The following is a 21,449-nucleotide window of genomic DNA, read 5'->3' as shown; positions in this document are numbered from 1 at the left end:
GGATTCTTTGTTCTATTTCTGTGAAAAATGTTGTTAGAACTTTGATAGGGGTTGCATTGAATCTATAGATTGCTTTAGGAAGTAAAGACATCTTAACTACGTTAATTCTTCCAATCCAAGAGCGTGGAATATCTTTCCATTTCTTTGTGTCTTCTTCAATTTCTTTCAACAACGTTTTATAGTTTTCGGTGTACAGATCTTTCACCTCTTTGACTAAGTTTATTCCTAGGTATTTTATTCTTTTTGTTGCAATTGTAAATGGGATTGTATTCTTAATTTCTCTTTCTGCTACTTCATTGTTAGTGTATAGAAATGCAACTGATTTTTGTATGTTGATTAAGATTTTGTTTTTGTTTGGCTTTTCAGATGGTATAGGATAGTAATTGGGAGACGGAATTTTAGGTTTTGGTACATTTGCTAGTTTGACAATTTAGAATCTACTTTAAAGCTTAATAAAAGGCGCCATGGTGTAGTGACTAACTGCGGTTATCCAGGTGCTGGGATGTCAGCCTGCCTTCATTCTAATCTCTAAGTGGCTGTACACAAAGGAATTATCCTCTTCAAAAGTTTACTTTCTTCCTATATTAAATATGGGTAATAGCGTATCTACGTCATGTTAGTTGTGACATTTAAATGGCATAATTAATATAAACACTTAAAAGAATCTCTAGCACAAGATAAATGCTCAATATATGCCAACAATGATTCTGAAATGGAACCTTAGGGGATCTCCTAATTCTATGCATATCCTTGCTTCAGTGAGAGGATGCTGTTAGCAGGGATATTCTTCTAAACTGTGAAGGAATATTTCACCCGTATAGTGCAATTTAAGGCAGTGCTTCTCAAATTTTGTTGTATCTGCATGACCTGGAGATCTTGTTCAAATGTAGATTCTGATTTTGTAGTTCCAGGTAAAGACTGCGATCCTGCATTTCTAACGTGTTTCCAGATGCTGCTGCTGTTGCAGGTCCATAGGCATTTTAAGGCATATTGGGAATGACCCACCCATCCCTTTGTATCTTCCCCAATCTGTCTATCAGAATGATGGAAATTCTGCCATTTCAGATTCATTACTTTTGAACTGTTTCTTCATTTATCCAAATCTGAAATAGAAATACCACTGGTAGATCTGAGAATCACTTCCTACCTCTCTCTCTAGTATCAGCCAAATTGAAAGAAAAAGGAAGTTTTGATGGGGTTGATTTTCAACATGTGCACTTATTTTGAAAGAAAAGTGGTCCCTAGTAGGGGACTATATAATATAGCCAGTTGTCCTTGAATGGCTTCAGAAAGAAAGAGGAAGTTGCATAGAGAAAAAGAAGGTAGAAATTAATTAAATCAAACTATAAAACTTGGTCTGACTTTCTGTTTTCCCCATGCAAGGTCAAGAGGACAGATACTGTATTAACTTCTATTCCTGCCATTACTACAATTTATCAAATCTAACCGGCTTAAAACAACACCCATTTACTGTCTCACATTTCTGTAGGTCAGAAGTCCGAAGAAGCATGACTGGACTCTCTGCTCAGGGTCTCTCCAGCGTTGCACTTTCAGCTGGGGCTTGGAGTCCACCTCCAAACTCACTGATTGTTGGCAGAATTCATTTCTTTCTCATGCTTTCCATGTGGTCCTCTTTACCTTCAAATAAGCAATTGGCTATCAAGTCCTTCCCATACCTTTAATCTCTCATTTGCTTTCTGCTTCTAGTGAGGGAAAAATCTCTACTTTTAAGGGCCCATGAAATTTGATTAGGTCCACTGGATAATCCATAATCTCTCTATTTTATGATCAGCTGATTAGTAATTTTAATTACATCTCTAAAGTCTCTTGCCATGTCACATAACATACTTATGGGATTCATGGGAGTAACACCGGTGGACAAAGTTCACAGGACTACCACATGTTCTGTATTTTTTTTGAGAGAAAGCATGGACGAACTAGAATGAATGCACTGATTTATGTTCTAATCTTAGTTTAACTGCATGCTGATCCATTTGTATGAGACATATAAGTACTCCAAGTTTTTCCTTCACACATTTGAAAAAAGATTTTGTTTGAAAAAAACACCAAAAACTTGGCTTGATTTATTAATGCTGTACAAAATCAAATTTATAGAGAAACTTTATATTATTTCACATTCCTCCTAATGCCTATTGCAGAATTTTACAAACATCATTCACTAAATAAATTATTGAATTGCTGCTACATCTGAAGGCCATAAAAGGTCAACAACATAGTAGATAACATTTGTTTGGAACTTTATATCAGTCTTATAATTAAAAATTTAGATGAGATCTACTCTTTCCAGTAACTGTCTTTTGCAAGTGACAAGGGCATTTCTTGGAGGCATTAAATATTTTTAGTTGTTTGTAACAATTAGTCAACACTGTGATGAACTAGAGCTCTTGAGAAAGATAACTCAGTAACAAAACGTCAAGTTGGAAGACAACTGTTAACAGACTTACAGTCCACTCACGTATTATTCACTTTACTTAGGTCAGCTCACTGTGATACAATATGTGTGACCCGAGGAAGAACAGAGGAGGTTAGACAAAAACCAAGTATTTTCTAAAATAAAACATAAAATTTCACTATAGTTTTGATTATAATACATAGAAGATAATGGCAACATAAACTGTGTTTTTTTTGTGAGGAGACCAGCCCTGTGCTAACATCTGCCAATCCTCCTCTTTTTCTGCTGAGGAAGACTGACCCTGGGCTAACATCCGTGCTCATCTTCCTCCACTTTATATGGGACACCGCCACAGCATGGCTTGCCAAGCAGTGCGTCGGTGTGCGCCCAAAATCTGAACCTGCGAACCCCGGGCCACCGCAGCGGAGCACGCGCACTTAACCTCTTGTGCCACTGGGCCGGCCCCGTTTTTTTTGGGAGAAAGACCAGCCCTGAGCTAACATCTGATGCCAATCCTTCTTTTTGCTGAGGAAGATTGGCCCTGGGCTAACATCTGTGCCCGTCTTCCTCTACTTTATATGTGACGCTGCCACAGCCTGGCTTGACAAGCGGTGCGTTGGTGCGCGCCCGGGATCGGAACCTGCGAACCCTGGGCCGCTGAAGTGGAGTGCGCCCACGTAACCGCTGCACCACTGGGCCAGCCCCCATAAACCATGTTTTTTAAAGAAAAAAGTTATGCTGAACCCAACAACGGGGCATAATTTCCTTTTTTATTTAGTTCTAGTCTTCCTATAATTCCATGCACATTTTTCAGTTAGAATCACAAGAATCATATATTTACTTGTCTTCACCAAGTGTTACTTGGCAAACACTTTTCCATTTTTCTACATGACCCTATTCTGATAGTTGGCTAAGAGTCTATCAATTTCATAAACATGAATTCCTTAACTATTCTTCTATTGTTGGACAGTGAGATGACTATGTTTTTAGTAATACAAATAAGGCTGAATTTTTTGACATGGTCAAAAAATCATTTCTTTTTTAAAATGATAATTTGTAGAAATTAGATTATTTTGTAATGCGATTAAACCTTTAGAAAGAAATTGGACAACTCTTTTGAGAAAGATCCCTGAGAATTTTTTTCAGAGGATTTATTGGATACATATCCTTTGTGGATATATGTGGAAAGTTTTGTCTGAAAAGATAAGGCCACCCACAGCAAAGGTTTGTTTTAGTGCTCCATCTGTTTGGTATGTACTGTGTAGATTAGAAAAAAGTTCTGACCACAGTGAGACAGAATGTTTAGTAATACTTCTATCATAGTCTTCAATTTCTCCCTGAGTTACTCTCTCCTTATGCCTAACAAGATTGTGAACTTTGCAAACACCTTCCAGAAATGGAATCTACTTCTTAAAAATTAATGAAGATTAATAAACACATCGCATTCATGTGCTCCTTACATACCAGATAGCGGTTGGGATGTAGCAAGTGTGGAGAGGCACAGGGCATGTGGACGAACTAGGCTTGCTGTCTAATTCTCTGTAATGAAAGCACACATCCCTGAATGGGGGTGTTTGCTTGTGTGTGTGAAAGACAGTTTCAAATACTGTTATACAAAAGTTTTATCTGCACAAAGATCTGTATTCACGATGTAAGGTTGGCATAACTGATTTAATGATGTACTCTTTACTTTAATTCCACTTTATAAGTTAACTTAATTTTTCATTTGTTTCATAATTTAACAACAGAGAGTAATTAATTTGAAAGGTAGAATGTGATATTTCATTCAACTCAAAAATGACCCAAACCTATATTTTCATCAGTGCACTGAAGTTGTTTTTATTATGTTTTTCTTTTCTAAACTAATTGTACTGGTTTTCTGTATTATTGCATTAGGAATTAATTATGTGTCATCTTGGAATAGTCTATTGTTATTTTTAGTATTATTAATATTGTTAACTCATAATTTATGTTTCAGTACTCTTAATGAAAAACTAGAGCATATAAAAATTAAGCCCATGTCTGCTAGCAATTAAGGATCTACTTAACATTTTTGAGACTCCAGAAAATAGTTTTAATAGATGTTCACTAAGCTTCCTTCTAGTTTTAAAATCTTGACATCTGTAAATGCCTTTGACTTATTTTTCAACATGACTGTAAATTTCTTGGTGGCAGAGACTGTAAATTAAATGCCAGTGCCCAGCAAAGTGTCTTATATACAGTAAGTGCCCAAGAAGTGGTAGTTGATATAGTCAGGGAGTTAACAAATTGTTAGAGCAGAGCTTTTATGTAGACGTTATCAACTTTGTCACTTTTCCTTCTGCTTTGGTTTCAAACCACTTTCTCTTCTATTGGCAAATGATTTTTAGACCAGTGATTTCCTGATTGCTTGTCAATAATTTGGTCAGGCTTAGAGAAGAAAGTCGATGAGCTTTTTCCCCACTCTACCTCATTTTAAATATCCCATTTTCATATAAACATACAATATGAATGTCAGGTTTTTGTTCAGATAGTTCAGCCAGAACACATTTTCTTCAGGCAGTTTAGAAATTCCCTGTGCTCCTGAGAAAATTTGATACCAGAGTTGACTCTTTCTCTCTGTTACACGTTGGTGTACCCTTCTACCCTTCTGTAAACATCTTCTATCTCACTGGCTTTTACTGTAGTTTCTACATTTGTAGAAGCTTGGGAAATGGGCATGTTTTATCAAAGCTCAGTGCTTGATTGCTGTTCTTTAACTTGGGTTTCCTAATGTGGATCATTTTTCAGGGATTAGTCTAATCTCATAGAAATATGAGGATAGAAGTCTTAAGTGCCATAAAATATATATAGATGTTTCTTCCTTGAGACAATTTTGAACTAAATTTAAGCCCTATTTTAATACCTAAATATTAATATATTAATATTTCACTGACAATGTGCTGTCTCGTTTCTCCTCTCACCTGAGCACTTGCTTTATCTCTTCACCATCTCCACCATCTCCTCCCCTTCATCTTGATCCCAATCGTGGGCATTTCATATAAGACCAAAGTATGGTCTCTTGATCTCCTGTTTTACTTCCTATGAGAGATAATCTTCTCTCATGCTTTCAGACTTGCATTTATAGAAATAATTTCTGAATGTGCTGCTACTAATAATTAACCTTAAGTCTTACTTGCACTTGTGATGATAGGAAATCTTTAATGCAGGATCTTTGTCACCTCAGATTCATAATATCAAAAATGAAATTATCATTTTCCTTCACAAATGGAATTCTTCTTACATAATTTTGGTAAATGCTGTAGCTAATCTTTTTAGACTTTATGCTTTCCTTTTATTTAAATGTATTCAGTTCTCTGATGCCTGGTAAATAACTGGGAAGTGTGTTTGTTAATGATATCTCTTAAGATGCGAGATGGCAGTGAAGAAAGTTCAAGGCTATCACATATATAAAACATCCCAAGTATTTTAAAAGGATTATAACTAGGCTTAATTTCCTCACTTCAGGTCACACTTTACTGTAGGTTTCTCACTCTTTCACGGTACGTATATTCTTTGCTTGCCTGTATCCGACATCGGTATACACACACACCCATCACTGAGTAAATATATCCAAGGATTACTTTTGAAAAAGCTTTTTAGGTATTTTATGATTGAAAAACTTTGTAAACCACAGAGCCACAGCCCTGACACATAGTAAACCCTCCATGATATATATAGATTGATCAATTGTTTGTGAATTTAATTTCGCTCTTTAGATTACATGAACATGCAATTAGAAATCTAACATTGGTTATCAAAATATCTGAATTTTATATCAGGTTTTATTAGTATGCTTTAGAATCTAGATTTTATTTCTTGAAAGGACAGTCTAGAACTTCTCTACACCTGAGAAGATTTTCTTTCTTTTGGACAGAATAATGTGTTATGTAACATGTTAAAACAGTTGTTTTCTAGTTTATTTTCCAATATAAAATGGAAATCTGAATATGACATCATAAAAATATAGACCTCGAGGAGTGAATGTAGTAGATAGATTGCATCCCCAGCATATAGGACGTAATCACATATATCTACAGTATCTTGTCACTGACAAATGTGTTTTAGGGACCTCCTAACAATAAAATAATTCTGTTAAATTTATTTTTTATAAATATCTCATTGATCTTTTATTCAACAAATATTCTTTGCCTACTCTTTGTCAAGTTGTGTGCTAGACTGAGCACAGAGAGATACAGAGGCCCCCCCTTCAAGATGCTGTCAGTCTAATAGAATGAAATAAATATGAACATAAATCATTACATGTAGGAGCTAAAGGAACTATGAACTAGATGTAATAGTAAAACAAACAGTGGATTGGTCTGGGGGAGGGAGTTACATATTACATAATAGTCTTATACCAATTTTATAATTTCTTAATTAAACTATAATATAGAGGGAAATCTGCCATTTCAAAGAGGAATGTTTTTCATTTCATTTCAGATTGAGCATATTAGGTAATACATAAGCTGTGAGGGAGAAGTTTCCAAAAATTACTTAAAAGATATTTTGGGTTCAAATAGCCAATGCCTGACATCAAGTTTAATTGAATATTAGACAAGTGGAGTGCTATTGCTTTGTATGTGCAGGATAAAGGCCATTTCGGTACTTCAAAATGTACCAAATAATTATTGAGTATTTAGTATGTTCAAGCAGTGGTAAGTAGTACACATAATTAATTTAAATCTCATGATAACTTTGTAATGTGCCGACTGTTATTATACCAGCTTTAAAACAAAGGCATTTGAAGGTTAGAGAAGTTAAACAACATACTTGCAGTCATTCAACTGTTGAATGTCCTTCCAGGAGACAAAGCTCATTCTTTGTTTTTCCATACTGAAATTTACTCGTTGTGCGGTAGTGCTTTATTCAGTAACACATGGACAGACACTGCTATCCACAACAAATTTTAATGTTACACATCTCCGTGAGTGTGATTAAAGGGATCTTCTTCATTTAAATCAAATATATTTAGAGAATAGGGGTACCATCTTCCATCTAGGGAAAAAAATGGAAATAATTTCTCTGTGTTATGATTTTGGAAAGTCTTAATATTTTTTATGTCTTCAGAATTCACAACATATAGTGAGGGGTAAAAAGTTGGACTTACTTCCCTTTCCAATTGTGAATGAATTTGTTTTTCTCCATTATCTCTGGTGAGTGAGGTAGATGGTGATTCAGGATAGAAACAAGATCTCTTCTCCTGCACAGTGAAAAAATACGGTCTCCATTTCAGACTGACCATGTTGCAGAGAAGATCCACCCAGCATGAGACTAGAGAGAAGAGAAATCCTGAATCAACTGTGGCTGAGTGATCTTAGGTTCCAGCTTACACTAAAGTATTTTGTACTTAAGTTGATTTATATTAAGGATTAATGTTAAGTAACATAAGAATTCCTGCAGACTCTGATTATGATTTCATTAGAGTAAAATTTCTACAATTGGTGGTTCTAATACCAAAATAAAATGTACATGTGCCATGGGGCCGGCCCCGTGGCATAGCAGTTAAGTGCGCGCGCCCCGCTGCTGGCGGCCCAGGTTCAGATCCCGGGCGCGCACCGACGCACCACTTGTCAGGCCATGCTGAGGCGGCGTCCCACATAAAGTGGAGGAAGATGGGCACGGATGTTAGCTCAGAGCCGTTCTTCCTCAGCAAAAAGGGGAGGATTGACATGGATGTTAGCTCAGGGCTGATCTTCCTCACACAAAAAAATAATAAATAAATAAAATGTACATTTGCCATGTACAGTCAGTTTACCTTAAGAAATGTCTTTACAAGATTTTCTCCAACCAACTTGACGAGATGAACCTAAGGTCTGGCCCTGTATCAGTGCCTCGTTAGACCTCAGTATACAGTCCAGAACAGCAGTGGGATTGAGGATGGAAACGGTGGCTCTGAGAGGCAAGTTAGATCTGTCTCTTGGTTGAAGTTTTTCCCAGCCTGTGTAGCTGCTCTGCTACTAATTAAGACTTTGATTTGGGGCACATCCCATAGTCTCCCTGACCTTCTGCTTCCTCACTACCTAATGGGAGGTATAACATTTGTCTGGGCCACTTCACTCTTTCAGCCGTTTATTCCATATATTCATATTGAATACCAACTAGACACAGGGTCTGTACTTCTTACCACATAATGTGATCTCTCCAGATAAAAAGGGATTGGGGAGAAGAGTTTCATGCTTTATGTTTGGGATTTTTGAACACGACTATGGAATATGATTTCAGTAACAGCCAGATGTGGTCAGTGACTCCAAATTATTATTCTGCTTCTCTGTGCATTTCCTAAAACTCAGAGAATGTTTCCAGGCACATCAGCCTTGATATGGAGATCAACACTGATACTCCACTCAGGAGACCTTTATAACACCCAGGTCTGGGACACCTTACTGTCACTTGGCTTCCGTATCCAGAACGGCCCCCACAACAATTCCACCCCATTCATTTATCATCCCAGTCCTTGAACGGGTGTCAGGTCACTACTGTGATGATCTGACCAAAATTCCAGGCACAGTTTGCGCTTTCTCTACATACAGCACCCCTTACCCAGTGCTGTCACCCTTGCCCATCACCCTCTGGACATTGTTAGGGACAGCTCTGGGTATAGAAGAATGTCAGTCATGTCTTAGAAATCAGTGATCTTCAAGGATGTGGCTATGGACTTCACCAGGAAAAGTGGGCCCTGCTGGACACATCCCAGAGAAAGGCTGTACAGAGATGTGATGCTGAAGAACATCAGTCGTCTGGTCTCTGTGTGTGTTAGTCAGGGTTCTCCAGAGAAATGGAACCAATAGGTTGTGTATAGATGTATATAAGAAGAGATATATTATAGGAATTGGCTTACGTGGTTATTAAGACTGAGAAGTCACACAATCTGCCATCTGCAAGCTGGAGAACCAGGAAACTGAATCACATGATTCATTTTATTTTATTTTTTCCAGGTCTATTGAGAGTGTAAGGTGTAGAATCTAATGATTTGATACATGTATGTATTCCAAAATGTTTACCTCAATAGGATTAGTTAACACATCTTCCACCTCATGTAATTGCTATTTTGTTGTTGTTATGGTGAGAACATTCAAGCTCTACCCTCATAGTGTACTGAAGTGCCTGACATTAATTGCCAAGACTTCCGTTGGAACTATTTCCATATCCCATAAATGTATTGCCAGCTGTATGACACACCTACTTGTAAAACAACTAGATAAGAAACCAGGCCACCCTACCCTTGAAGTTACCCTATTAGAAAGCCCTTAGTAACCTAGATATCTGACTGCTTGAGTTACCCTGCTTTTCCTTTCCCATGGCTTAATTTTGGCTGCTGTGTTTTAAATTTGCCAATAAATGGTGAACCCATGATACGCTAACACCCCAACCTTCAGACCCAAGAAAGGCAGAGCTCCAGGTCCCTGCTCCTCCCTCTCTCCTTTCCTGAGACTTGGCTGTGTCACCCTCGGGAGTGCTGTGTACCCTCCAGCACCTGTGAGTAATAAATCTTGGTCTTCGAGGTTCCCTGATGGTTTTTGGCTTATGTGCACGTTGCAATCATAATAGGAACCACAAGGGCCAGACTAGCCACAACATCGACTCTGGTCAGGGAAATGTCTGTGAGGGCTCCCACATGTAGTAAGGTCTCAGTCAAGTTACTCAGGCATTCCTAGCTGATAGCATCAGTATGAATAGGCTGAGACCACCACAACACATAGCTCACATTCAAGTATAAAATACAGTGTTGATAATGCTAGTCACCATGCTGTGTATTAGATCCCCAGAACTTATTCTTCTTACAACTGAAAGTTTGTACCCTTTGACCAACATCTCCCCATTTCCCTTACCCCTCAGGCCCTGGCAGCCACCATTCTGCTCTCTGTTTCTATGAGCTCAGTGTTTTTAGATTAGTATTTGACTTTCTGTATCTGACTTATTTCACTTAACGTAATGTCCTTAGGGTTCATCCATTTTGTCACAGATTGCAGGATTTCCTTCTTTTTTATGGCTGAATAATTTTCCATTATATATATATGCACACACACATATACACACGCACGTGTATGATCACATTTTCTTTATCAGTTCATCCATCTATGGATACTTTGGTTGTTTCCATGTTTTGGGCGTTGTGAATAATGAGCAAGGAACATGGAAGTGTAGATAACTCTTCAAGATAATGATTTTGTCTCCTTCGTATATGTATAGCCAGAAGTGCAACATCTGGATCATATGGGAGTTCCACTTTAATTTTTTGAGGAACCTGCACACTGTTTTCCGTAGTGGCTGCGCCAGTTTACATTCTCATCAGCAGTACACCAGAGTTCCCTTTTCTCCACATCCTTATTAGCATTTGTTATCTCTTATTTATTTTGATAATAGCCATTCTAACTGTTGTGAGATAATATCTCAGTGTGATTTTGGTTTGCATTTCCCTGATGATTAGTGATGTTGACCAACTTTTTGTGTACTTGTTGGCCATTTGTATGTCTTTTTTGGAAAAATTTGTCTATTAAGGTCCTCTGCCCATTTTTTTAATTGGATGTTTTGTTTGTTTGTTTTTGCTGTTGAGTTACATGAGTTCCTTCTTATTTTGCATATTAATCCCATATCAAATATGTGTTTTGCAAATATTTTCTCCCTTTCTGTGGGTTCCCTTTTCACACTGTTGATTATTTCTTTTGCTGTGCAGAAAGAAGCTTGTTAGATTGATGTAGTCCCACTTGTTGATTTTTGCTTTTGTTGATTGTGCTTTTGGTGTCATATCCAAAAAAATTGTTGCCAAACAGATATCAAGGGTCTTTTCCCCTGTGTTTTCTTATAGTAGTTTTATGGTTTCAAGTCTTAATGTTAAATCCATAAACCATTTTGAGTTAATTTTTGTCGATGGAGTAAGGTAGGGGTCCAATTTCATTCCTTTGCAAGTGAATATGTACTTTCCCCAACACCATTTGTTGAAGAGACTATCCTTTCCCCATTGAGTATTCTTGGCTCCCTTGTCAAATATTAGTGTATATGCATGGGTTTATTTCTGGGCACTTGATTCTGTTCCGTTGGTGTATGTGTCTGGATTCATGCCAGTACCATACTGTTTTTATTATTACAGTTTGTGTAATAATTTGATTCAGGAAGTACAGTGCCTCCGGCTTTGTTCCTCTTTCTCAATATTGCTTTGGCTATTTGGGCTCTCGTGTGGTCTATAAAAATCTTATGTTTTTTTTCTATTTATGTAAAAAATGCCATTAGAGATGGCTTTGGATAGTACAGACATTTTAACAATATTAATTCTTCTGATCCATGATCACAGGATATCTTTCCATTTATTTATGTCTTCTTCAATTCTTCCATCAGTGTTTTATAGTTTTCAGTATACAGATCTTTTATTACCTTGGTTAAATTTATTTCTAAGTCATTTATTGTTTTTGTTGCTATTGTAAATGGGGATTTTTAAGAATTTATTTTTCAAATAGTTTATTATTAGTGTATAGAAATACAACTAAGATTTCTATGTTTATTTTGTATCCTGTACCTTTACTAAATTTGTTTATTAGTTCTACCAGTTTTTTTGGTGGCGTCTTTAGGATTTTCTACATAGAAGATTGTGTCATCTGCAAACAGAGACAATTTTACTTCTACTTTCTGATTTAGATGTCTTATTTCCCTTCCTTGCCTCATTGCTCTGGCTAGGACTTCCAGTAGTAAGTTGAACAGAAGTGGTGCAAGTGGGCACTCTTGTCCTTTTCCTGATCTTTGAGGATAAGCTTTCAACCATTCTCTGTTGAGTATGATGGTAGCTGTGGGCTTGTCCTATATGCCCTTTATTATGTTGACGTTTATTTCATCTATACCCAAATCGTTAAGAGTTTTTATCAGGAAAGAATGTTGAGTTTTGTCAAATGGTTTTTCTACATATGGAGAGGATCATTCAATTTGTATCTTTATTCTATTAATGTTGCGTATTATGTTTATTGATATGCGTAAGTTGAACCATCTTTGTATCTTAGGGATATTATCCCTACTTGATCGTGATGTATAATCCTTTTAATGTGCTGCTGAATTTGGTTTGCTAACATGAGAATTTAGCATCTGTATTGATCAGGCATATTGACCTGTAGTTTTCTTTTCTTGCAGTGTCCTTATCTTGCTTTGGTATTGGCATCATGTTGGCCTGGTAAAATGAGTTTGGGAATGTTTCCTCCTCTTTAATTGTTTGGAAGGGTTTGAGAAGAATTGGCATTGATTCTTCTTTAAATGTTTGGTAGAATTCACCCTGAAGTCATCTGGTCTTGGGCTTTTCTTTGTTGGGAGGTTTTTTGATTACTGTTTCAATCTCCTTACTCCTTAATGGTCTCTTCAGATTTTTTTATTTCTTCATGATTAAGTCTTAGTAGATTGTGTGTTTCTAGGAATTTATATATTTCCTCTAGGTTGTCCACTTTGTTGGACTATATAATCGTTTGTAATAGTCTCTTATGATCCTTTGTATTTCTGTTTTTGAAACTCTCTATGAATTTTTCCGTAAATCCTCGTGTACTTCAGCTCCAGAATTTCTGTTGGGTTCTTTTTTTATGATTTCTCTGTTTTGAACTTCTTATTTTGTTCCTGTATTCTCTTTCCATTTTACTTAGTTGTCTGTGTTCTTGTCTAGCTCACTGAGCTTTGTTCAGACTGTTATTTTCAAATTTTTTTTTTGGCAGTCAATAGATCTGCATTTCCTTTGGGTCAGTTACTGGTGCTTTATTTTGTTCCTTGGTACTGTAATGTTTCCTTGATTATTCTTGATCCTTGTGGCATTTTTTTGGTGACTGTGCATTTGACGAAAGTAGGCACCTCTTTCTGTCTTTACATACGGGCTGCGGCATGTATGAAGGGAAAGCCCTTCACCAATCAGTTTATGTAGAGATTCTGGATGGGCATTCTGGTGGTGGGTATGAACAGGATTGCTGCTAGAGTCCTTGGGCAGGCTTCTTTGGTACCTAGGTCAGCAGGTGGGCAGGCCGTGCACCTGGGTTCCCAGGGGCCAGTCTGGTACCTGGGTTCACAAAAGCAGGTCTGGAACCTGGGTCCACTGGAGCAGGTGTGGCACCTAAGTCCATAGTGGTTGGTCTGGGGCCTGGGTCTATTTGGGTGGACCTGGGTCTTGAGTTAGCAAGAACTGACTAGGCACCAGGGACCACTGGGGTGGGTCTGGTGACTGGGTTTGCGAAGGCAGCCTGGATTCTGGGTCCAGGAGCCAACCTGGTGCTAGTGTGAAACTTGAGCCTGAGTTCACGGGAGCTCACCTGGTGCTGGGGTGTGCCTGACACCTGGGTTCACAGGGGTGGTCGTGGACCTGAGTTTGTGGTGCGTGGCATGGTGCCGGTGTCCATTGCGGACAGGTCTGGATCCTAGGTTCATGGAGGCAGACCTTATGGGTGGGAATGTAATATTGGGTCTGAAGCCTGGACCCAAGCGGGCAGCCATGGATCCTGGGTTCGTAAGGTCAGCTTTGTGCAGAGACCGGCCTGGAGCCAGAGTACATGTGGAGAGTCATAGAGCCTGGATCTATGAGGCCAGCCTGATGTTGGGTTCTACTGGGACAGGCCGGGACCTTGTGTCCACTGGAGTAGGCCAGGAGCCTTGTTCTACTGGAACCTGGGGCTGTAGGGGCCATATTTCACTGGGTGGGGTGCCAGAGCATAAGACTGCAGGAGCAAGTCTGGAGCCTGGGTCCACAGGTGCCAGTCTAGAGCCTGGGGCTGCAGGTGCTAGCCTGGAGACTGGGTCTACAGGGGCGGGCCAGGCACTGGGCCAGACCGGAGCCTGGGAATGCAAAGTCTATCTTGGTGCTGGGTTGAACATAGGGGCTAGGTGTACAGGTGCCTGGGGCTGTGGGGGCAGGCTTGGCTCTGGGGTTCACTGGGGTGGGCCAGATACTGGGGTCTGGTGAAGTTGGGTGCTCACTTCATTCTCCTCTCCCAACAGGGAGAGTATGTCCCCTAGGCTGGACTGCTCAGGCTCGGGGGGAGTGGGCAGGGTAATGTAAAACTGTTCTTTCTACTCTCTTGAATGAGTCTTGCCTTGTTTCTGTGGTCCGCCAAGGTGCTTTAATCACTCACCGGGAATCTTTGGCACTTGTGAAGATATTTTCATGAGTGGATCATTATTCGAATTGAAGTTTCCACAACGGGATAAGTGGTGGAAGAGCTGATTCCAACATCTTGCTGACATCAGGCCAGGAATTGAGCCTTCAGTTAAAACTAATGCCGAGAAATAAGGGACAAAATAGAAACCTGCAATATAGACAGCGAAGGAAAGGCCATAGAGTACAAAAAGAAAAGGGTATAGTGCCGTGTGATGGATTGTAAGATAGGTGATAGAAGTATTTCAAGAAGAGAGGGACGAACTGTGTCAGATGCAACAAATACTATAAATTTTGGGATAACTTTTAAGGTGAGGGAAATATAGTAAAAATGAAACATTGTGATCATTGTAGAATTCTGTAGAATTATAAAAATCATTGAATTATACACTTACAGGTGAATCTTAGGATATATAAGATATACTTCAATGTATTGCATAGCTATCAAAGTGTGGTTTCCTTTCAGAGTCAGGAGGCAGGACAAAGAGGCCCAGATGTCACTCCGGCCTCCAGGGCCTCACAGGTTGCCATTTGTGGATGCATCGTGAGGCTCTGCCTCAGAATCAGGGCTGCTCAAGGAAGAGCTCACTTCCTAACATGCGGTAGAATACTTGCCACAGTGGCTTGAAATGGGCCTCTCGAGGTGACATTTCAGTGACATTTTCCCCTTCCTGAAGACGCATGTAATTTTTACATTCCGAACGGGTATAGAACTGTACCTGGTGAAGAAAACAGATCTTTGAAGGCGCTAACCTCGAAAGCGCCCTAGATGTCAGTGACCGAGGGGGGAGGGGGTTCCTCTCACCTCGGTCTTGCCTTTGAGAGAGGAGCGGCATGTTTCCACTTTTGTGAACTTCCGGGAACCCCGCTGCCACCCCGATCCCTGGTTTGGCTGGGAAGGTGGGAGGTGGCGAAGCAAACATCCCGTCACCAGAGAATCCCGTCGAAGGCCGCACTTGGAAGATGAGTCTGCAATGAAACAGTTCACGGCACGCGTGGAGCCCTTGACCATCGTGTCGTGAACGTGCTCAGAGCCCAGAGGTGGGCAGGGGTGGACGGGGACGAGCGACTCCTTCTCCACTTGGGCCCTCCTGACCACCTGCAGCTCTAGGGGAACCCCCCCAAAGGGCCCCCGCTCAGTGCGGCTCCTGTGCCATGCCACGGTGCACCCCACTTCCGTGGGCACCTCTTATTAAATGTGTGCCCAGATGGTCCCTCAGGATGGGGCCCCGCCTGTTCTCCCCACCTGGAAGTCCAGCCCAGGGAGGCAGGCTGCGGTCCTGCACTGGACTGAATGTCCACTGTCTGGAACAGGGACTGCGGCTTTGGCGGCTCACAGGTCAGATTTACAGGAGGAAGGGAAGGGCCTGGCTGCCCTCAGTGCCAGCTCCTGGTGCTCTGTCACCCCACACTCACACAGCAGTGCCCTCCCCTCCTCCGTGCCGTGCTTCCTGCTGTCGCCTCCCTCAGGCTGCAGGGGCCTCTCTTCCCACCTGCCTCCAACCTTCAAGTCCTCCCTGTCCTTCAAGGCCTCGTCCAGATGCCACTCCCTCTGGACAAGCCGCCCCCTGCCGCCCCCCCGCCCCCCGCCACCGCCACCCCGCCCTCCCCGCCTCCTAATTACCCCATCACGTGCCCCCTCCTCACTGACTGTTTCCAGGAGGCCCACCACCACCACACACACCCTTTATCGAGTAGTGTAGCTTTAGAGGCAGTCCCGAAGATGGTAGTGCCGTACCTTCCTCTCACTATGTTCTGCTTCAGTACTGGGGAGGCGTTTGGAGTCTGCCGCCTTGGTTTCTAAACTTTCGAGTTCAGGTTGTCTGTATCCAAACAATAACTCGCTGGGATTTTCACTAGGATTGTCTTGAATCTGTAGGTCCTGTTGGGAAGAGCTGACATCTGCTGAACAATCCCGAGTCAACCTATGAAGAAACATGGAGGAAGTCTGCATTGCTGTTGGTCTTCTGTGATTTCTTCTGTCAGCGTTTTGTAGACCTCCTCACATCGATCTTGTGCGTAAGTTTTTAGATTTACACCTAAGTGTTTCATTTTTGATGCTAATATCAATGATGTGTTTGTAATTTTAAATTCCAGTTGTTCACTGTTAGTATAGAAGAGAGTTGAGAATCGTTTTCAAGCCCGTTCATTAGCAAGGTGATTAAGTCTTCCACAACCTGTGATGAGGCTCTGTTCTGCCTCGGGCTGTCTCTTCCGGCCTGGGATCCCTGGTCAGGAAGGTAGAGCCAGATCCAGTCCCCTGGGTGTTCACGGCACTCTTGATCCTACCGTCCCCCGGGGAGTGGAGGGTTTTGTGGGCTGTAAGCAGCGAAGAACCGCCACCGCCCCACTCTCCCCGGTTTGTTGCTGCACCCCCGCTGTCCCCATCCGAGAGACCGCTTGGTGCCGCTGTTCGCAAGCCAGTCGGCTAAACGACTTTTCACATCTGATCCCGTGATCGTCTATTTTCTTTGCACTCGAGACGGAACCTAAAATCTGCAGATTTATTTTCACGTACGCAATACTGCTACCACCTTGTACGGGCAGAACTTTGCGTGGACTCTACCCCCGCTTCTGCTCTGGGAAGACTTTGGCCAGGCGGGCCAATGGCCCTGGGAGGCCACCGTCAAGCTGTTCCCTTCTGTGAAGGAATTTCCGACCCGGCGACATGATGCAGGGAGCTCAGCTTCCAGGCATCCTCTATGGGGAATGTGGATCTGAGAATTTCTGCCTGTTCTTCCAAGGGGATACGCAGGGAAGGGGAATTCATGCAACCCACAGTGGACGTGTCCTGTGGTTTGCCTCTGACGACAAAGGGAGAGGCAAGTCCTGGCTGAGCTCCCTTCCTGTGACAGCCAGGAAGAGCCAACGCTACTGAGAGATGCCACAGCCTCGGAACAAATGCATGGCTGGGAGTGTACAGCCAAGTCAAGGGAAGGAGCACAGGCCTGTGAGACCAGAGCCAGCCTTGGGTCCTGCTCCAAATCCCAGAGAGGTGATCTGCAGTGTCCTGGAAAGGGAGGAGCTGGCTCGATCTCTGTGGTTCTTCTTTTATGATCGGAGTTTCGTGGGTGCAGGGGAATGTGCTGGAGTGGACCCCACGTCCCCGGCTCTGCCTTGAGCATGAGGAAGAGCCATGGGGCTCTTATCCCCCAGTTCTGTGCCGGGGAAAGAAAGATGCTTCCAGAAAATTCCCAAGGACTGAACTTGACTGTGAGCTCCCCGTGAGGCTGGGCCTGGAGGGAGCAGAAGCAGATACTGATAAGCCTTCCAGAACCGTGACTTCCCACACAGGTCACACGCACATCCGTGGACACACACCATTCCTCACAACCACAGGGCAGACGCACAAGGTCAGGCGATTACCCTTCTCCTGAGCTCCCCTCCCACAGCATCCGTTACGAGAAGTTGCATGACTGGGAGATACATTTAAGTACTCGTATATATCTTTAGCTGCTCTTCTACTCTTTACTGTTACATCTTCTTAAGCCGAGGACTATTTCCCGAGACGACCTTGAATGAATGAATTTGAACTCTGAAGACTAAGGAGGGACTGAACTACGATGACGTGTATGTCCACATGCAGATCTGGAAAGAGTCGCAGGCTTATTACAATCCAATAAAGTAGACTTTTGGTGCTCATGTAACTCAGTCATGCTTTTCTCTGCATTCACACTGCACCTGTTATGATAGGGACTGGATAGGTACTGTGATAGGTATTGGAGACTAAGCGGTGACACTGACAGGGAGACGCTTGAGCAGAGACCTGAAGGGAAGGAGGGAGACCAGCACGTGGGTCTCACAGGACAGGGATTCAAGGCAGAGAGAAGAGGAAACGTCAAGCCCTGGGGCAGGAGCATCTTGGCGCACTCGTGGAGCAGGAAGGAGGCCTGCGAGGCTGGGGCAGAGCGCGTGAGGGCCCAGCTGTGCAGTTCGACCGGGGAGGTAACCGGGGGTCAGATCCCGTAGGGCTCCTGGGGCATGGGTGTGTTTGACTTGAACTCTGATGAGTGGAAAGCTGCTGGGGGCGTGAGCTGAGGACGGACCTGACTGGATCCTCTGGAGCTGGGTGGAGAACCGACTGCACGGCTGAGGGCAGGAGAAGGAGCTTGGTTAGGAGCAGCCACGCTCACGTTGTCAAGAGGTGAAGGCGACTCTGAACAGGTAGGGTAGCGGGAGGCGAGGAATGGCCGGATGAGGGCGTTACTCTGATGCTGGGAATGAAGGCTTTGCCGATGGGGTGGAGGTGAAGAGGAGAGAGGGGAGAGGTCAAGAAAGACCACAAAGCTGGGGCCTGAACCCCCGTCGGGGTGGAGTTGCCCACGTGGAAAAGAGGGAGAGCGGGTTCAGGGGAGAATTCGAGGATGACTCGGGCTCGTTCGATGTCCACATGGGGATGTCACGGAGGCAGCTGGGTGGGTGTGAGTCCGGACTGTATGGCAAGGTGTGGAAAGGATAAATAAACGTGGAAGTCACGACAGCACAGATGTCATTGAAGTCCGGAGACTGGCTAAGGTCAGCAAGGGCTCAAAAGCGGTCCAGGATCTGCGTCCTGGGTCAAAACTAACGCTGAGAGGTTTGGGAGAAACACAGACGTCGGCAATGGAGACAGAGAAGGAAAGGCTACTGAGGTCAGAGAAACACGCCAGACGACGACAAGACAATCCTCGAAAGAGTAGAATGGACCGAAGCGGCAACGAAGTGATGGAAGCATTTCAAGGAGAAGGGACCGACTGTGTCGAATGCAGCCAAGAGAGTCAAGGGTGAGTGATGGACTTTTTCTACAATGGCACTGTGATGGTTACACAACTCTGCACTTGTACAGAGAAAAATCAGTGAATTGTGTATTTCGGTGTGTGAATTGATGACAGTAAATGGTGCCTCAAGAAAACGGTTTCAAAAGAAAAGGGCATTTAGCGTGTATCTACCCAGCATTTCTACTCCCGGGTGTTCTTCCCCCAAGGTAAATGAAACTACGTGCTTATAAGGAAGACGTATACGTGAATTTTCACAGCATCTCTGTTCATAACGTACCACGCTTGAACTAACGCAGAAGTACATTATTATGTGACGGGCTGGACATTTTGGGATATGTTTATATGAGGTCAAAATACTCAGCCTTCAAAGGAGGGCGTACTGCTTATTCAAATAAAAATATATAGATCTCAAAAAACATTGCTTTGAGCAAAATAGACAGACATGGAACTGTAGGCCGTGATTTACTTCCTTTTCATGAAGTTCTGCCACGACCCAACTGAAGTATGTCAAGAGAAATGAAAACAGAGGCTGCGCATGTCGAGGGTGGTTGGGTCTTAATTGAAACGTCGCAGAGGGCTGTTTTCTGTAGTCATGGGAATGATTCATATAGGAGAGGGGGTTTGGACACGCTAGGGGTTCGTGAAGTGTCGAAGATTTGTCAAGTCATGCAGCTAATGTTGACACGTTTCCCTCTATTTTCATTTGATTTGACTGAAAAGCGAAAAGAAAGAGGGAAATTAGAAGGAACACTGAACCGTCATGGAGCTAAGCATAGTTTATTTACAGATCTCCCCCCAGCCCCACCACGTAAGTGACCTTTCCAGACTGTCAGTTGCCGGTCGGGTTCCAGGCGGAATGTCGGGACCCGACATTTGTTGTGGCTGGTGTTGCCACGGTGACTGGGCAGAGCCCTGTGGTGGGTCAGTGCCATGGAGGGGCTGCCGTCCTCTGTGGAGCTGGGCTTTGGGCCGATCCTCGGCAAGCTGGGCGAGGTGGTGGTGGCGCTGCTGCCCGATGGCCTGAGTCCACGCCTCACTTTCCACAGCCCCCAGTGGGAGACAGTGATGCGCCCACCTGTCGTCGGTTTACTGGTGGGTCTCTTATTTCTCTTCAGACTTGTTGAGTCTGTTAGAAGTCGACGTTATGTGAGACGTGAAAAGCGGCTGGCAGAAGCAGTGGCTGCAGCGATTGAGGAGAAATGCCAGCTCATTGACAAGCTCAGCGCTGCTCAAGAGGACTATATGGGGATCGACTCGTCTTCAGAGAACGCCAGGCTAGAGAGAGAGCCGCTAAATATACCCGGCCTCACAGACGCTTACCGAAAGGTGACGAGGACCAACTCAGTGCTGATGGAGGAATTAACTGGCCTGGTTCGAGAACTGAAGGCAGAGAGAGCCAAACGGTCGAAAGAAGAAGAAGAGATGGCCGAGATGCTAAAAGCGCTCGCGTCCATAGAAGCGGTCGTGAGATTCAGCACGTCACGAGGAGCTTTTCCAAAGCTGCCCGGAGGCCGAGAGCCAAGCCCTGCTGGTCCCTTCCCCGGCAGTGGGCCTGGGTCTTAAAGCGGAGCTGTTCTCTCCCCCTCCACGCAGGCCTCCCAAGCCGCCTGGCTGCCTCCAGCCAGCTGGACCTCCATCGGAGCGTTCCTGAGGCCAGTGGATGCAGGGGAGCCCCTTCCCTGGGCTGGAGATCCTCTACCTTCGCCTGCTGGACACCGCAGACGGCTCCTTCGCGGTCAGTTCCTCCAAATCTACAGACTTTTGGAATTCCTAGAACACACCAAGCAAAGTGGGACTTTCTTTCACTTGACGGACTGTTTGGATTATCCCTCAGTAGTGAAGAAGAGACTGATCTTTTCCTTCACTTGAACCTTCATCAAACTACCTTTCTCTAGACGATATTGTGTAAATATTGTGTATATATTAAACTTGAGTGAATTCTTAATGGTGTCTGTCTCAGTGTTGCATTGAAAGTTGTAAATATGTGCCATGTAGCAGTCAAGATCAGCTGGAGAGAACCTCAAACTCCTGGACAGGGTGTCCATGTGGTTTTCCAAACTCAGAAAGGCTACATCCCAGTGATGCGTGAGGAAGTCTGCTTTTCATGGGGGAGAGAAAAATAATCACCATGAACAACCACAGCACATTCCCCAGC

The 21,449-nt window shown here is 43.0% G+C and overlaps 2 protein-coding genes across 61 annotated transcripts in view; one reads left to right on the top strand and one right to left on the bottom strand.

Moving 5' to 3' along the window:
• Positions 1-21,449, top strand: part of LOC147911169 (uncharacterized) — a 159,688-nt gene that overhangs the window by 66,718 nt on the left and 71,521 nt on the right. For 20 of the 48 annotated variants that reach the window (XR_015551485.1, XR_015551483.1, XR_015551480.1 and 17 more), the window contains one exon: positions 16,417-16,552. Coding sequence is in view for 7 of the 48 variants with exons in the window: in XM_087428461.1 (XP_087284587.1) it covers positions 20,410-20,857 (448 nt within the window). In the remaining 41 variants the exon portion in view is untranslated. Of the gene's footprint in view, positions 1-7,667; positions 7,778-14,344; positions 15,579-16,416; positions 16,557-16,634; positions 17,239-20,409; positions 21,240-21,449 lie in introns of those variants that run through there. The other 28 variants (XR_015551471.1, XR_015551467.1, XR_015551484.1 and 25 more) reach the window with 8 other exon arrangements.
• LOC147911170 (uncharacterized) overlaps positions 1-21,449 on the bottom strand; it is a 90,265-nt gene that overhangs the window by 2,271 nt on the left and 66,545 nt on the right. For 5 of the 13 annotated variants that reach the window (XR_015551497.1, XR_015551495.1, XR_015551492.1 and 2 more), the window contains 6 exons: positions 16,276-21,064; positions 15,343-15,506; positions 15,153-15,256; positions 14,515-14,688; positions 7,542-13,448; positions 7,205-7,429 (listed from right to left, as the gene is read on the bottom strand). The exons of 1 other annotated variant lie outside the window; for it this stretch is intronic. Coding sequence is in view for 1 of the 12 variants with exons in the window: in XM_087428467.1 (XP_087284593.1) it covers positions 14,515-14,688; positions 15,343-15,506 (338 nt within the window). In the remaining 11 variants the exon portion in view is untranslated. 7 more of the 13 variants (XR_015551494.1, XR_015551493.1, XR_015551496.1 and 4 more) reach the window with 7 other exon arrangements.

This window comes from Ceratotherium simum, unplaced genomic scaffold (assembly GCF_057802395.1).
Source record: "Ceratotherium simum simum isolate JZ-2026a unplaced genomic scaffold, ASM5780239v1 HiC_scaffold_50, whole genome shotgun sequence".
Lineage (NCBI taxonomy): Eukaryota > Metazoa > Chordata > Mammalia > Perissodactyla > Rhinocerotidae > Ceratotherium > Ceratotherium simum.
The sequence above is the reverse complement of the archived record's forward strand: the minus strand, read 5'-3'. Positions and strand labels throughout refer to the sequence as shown.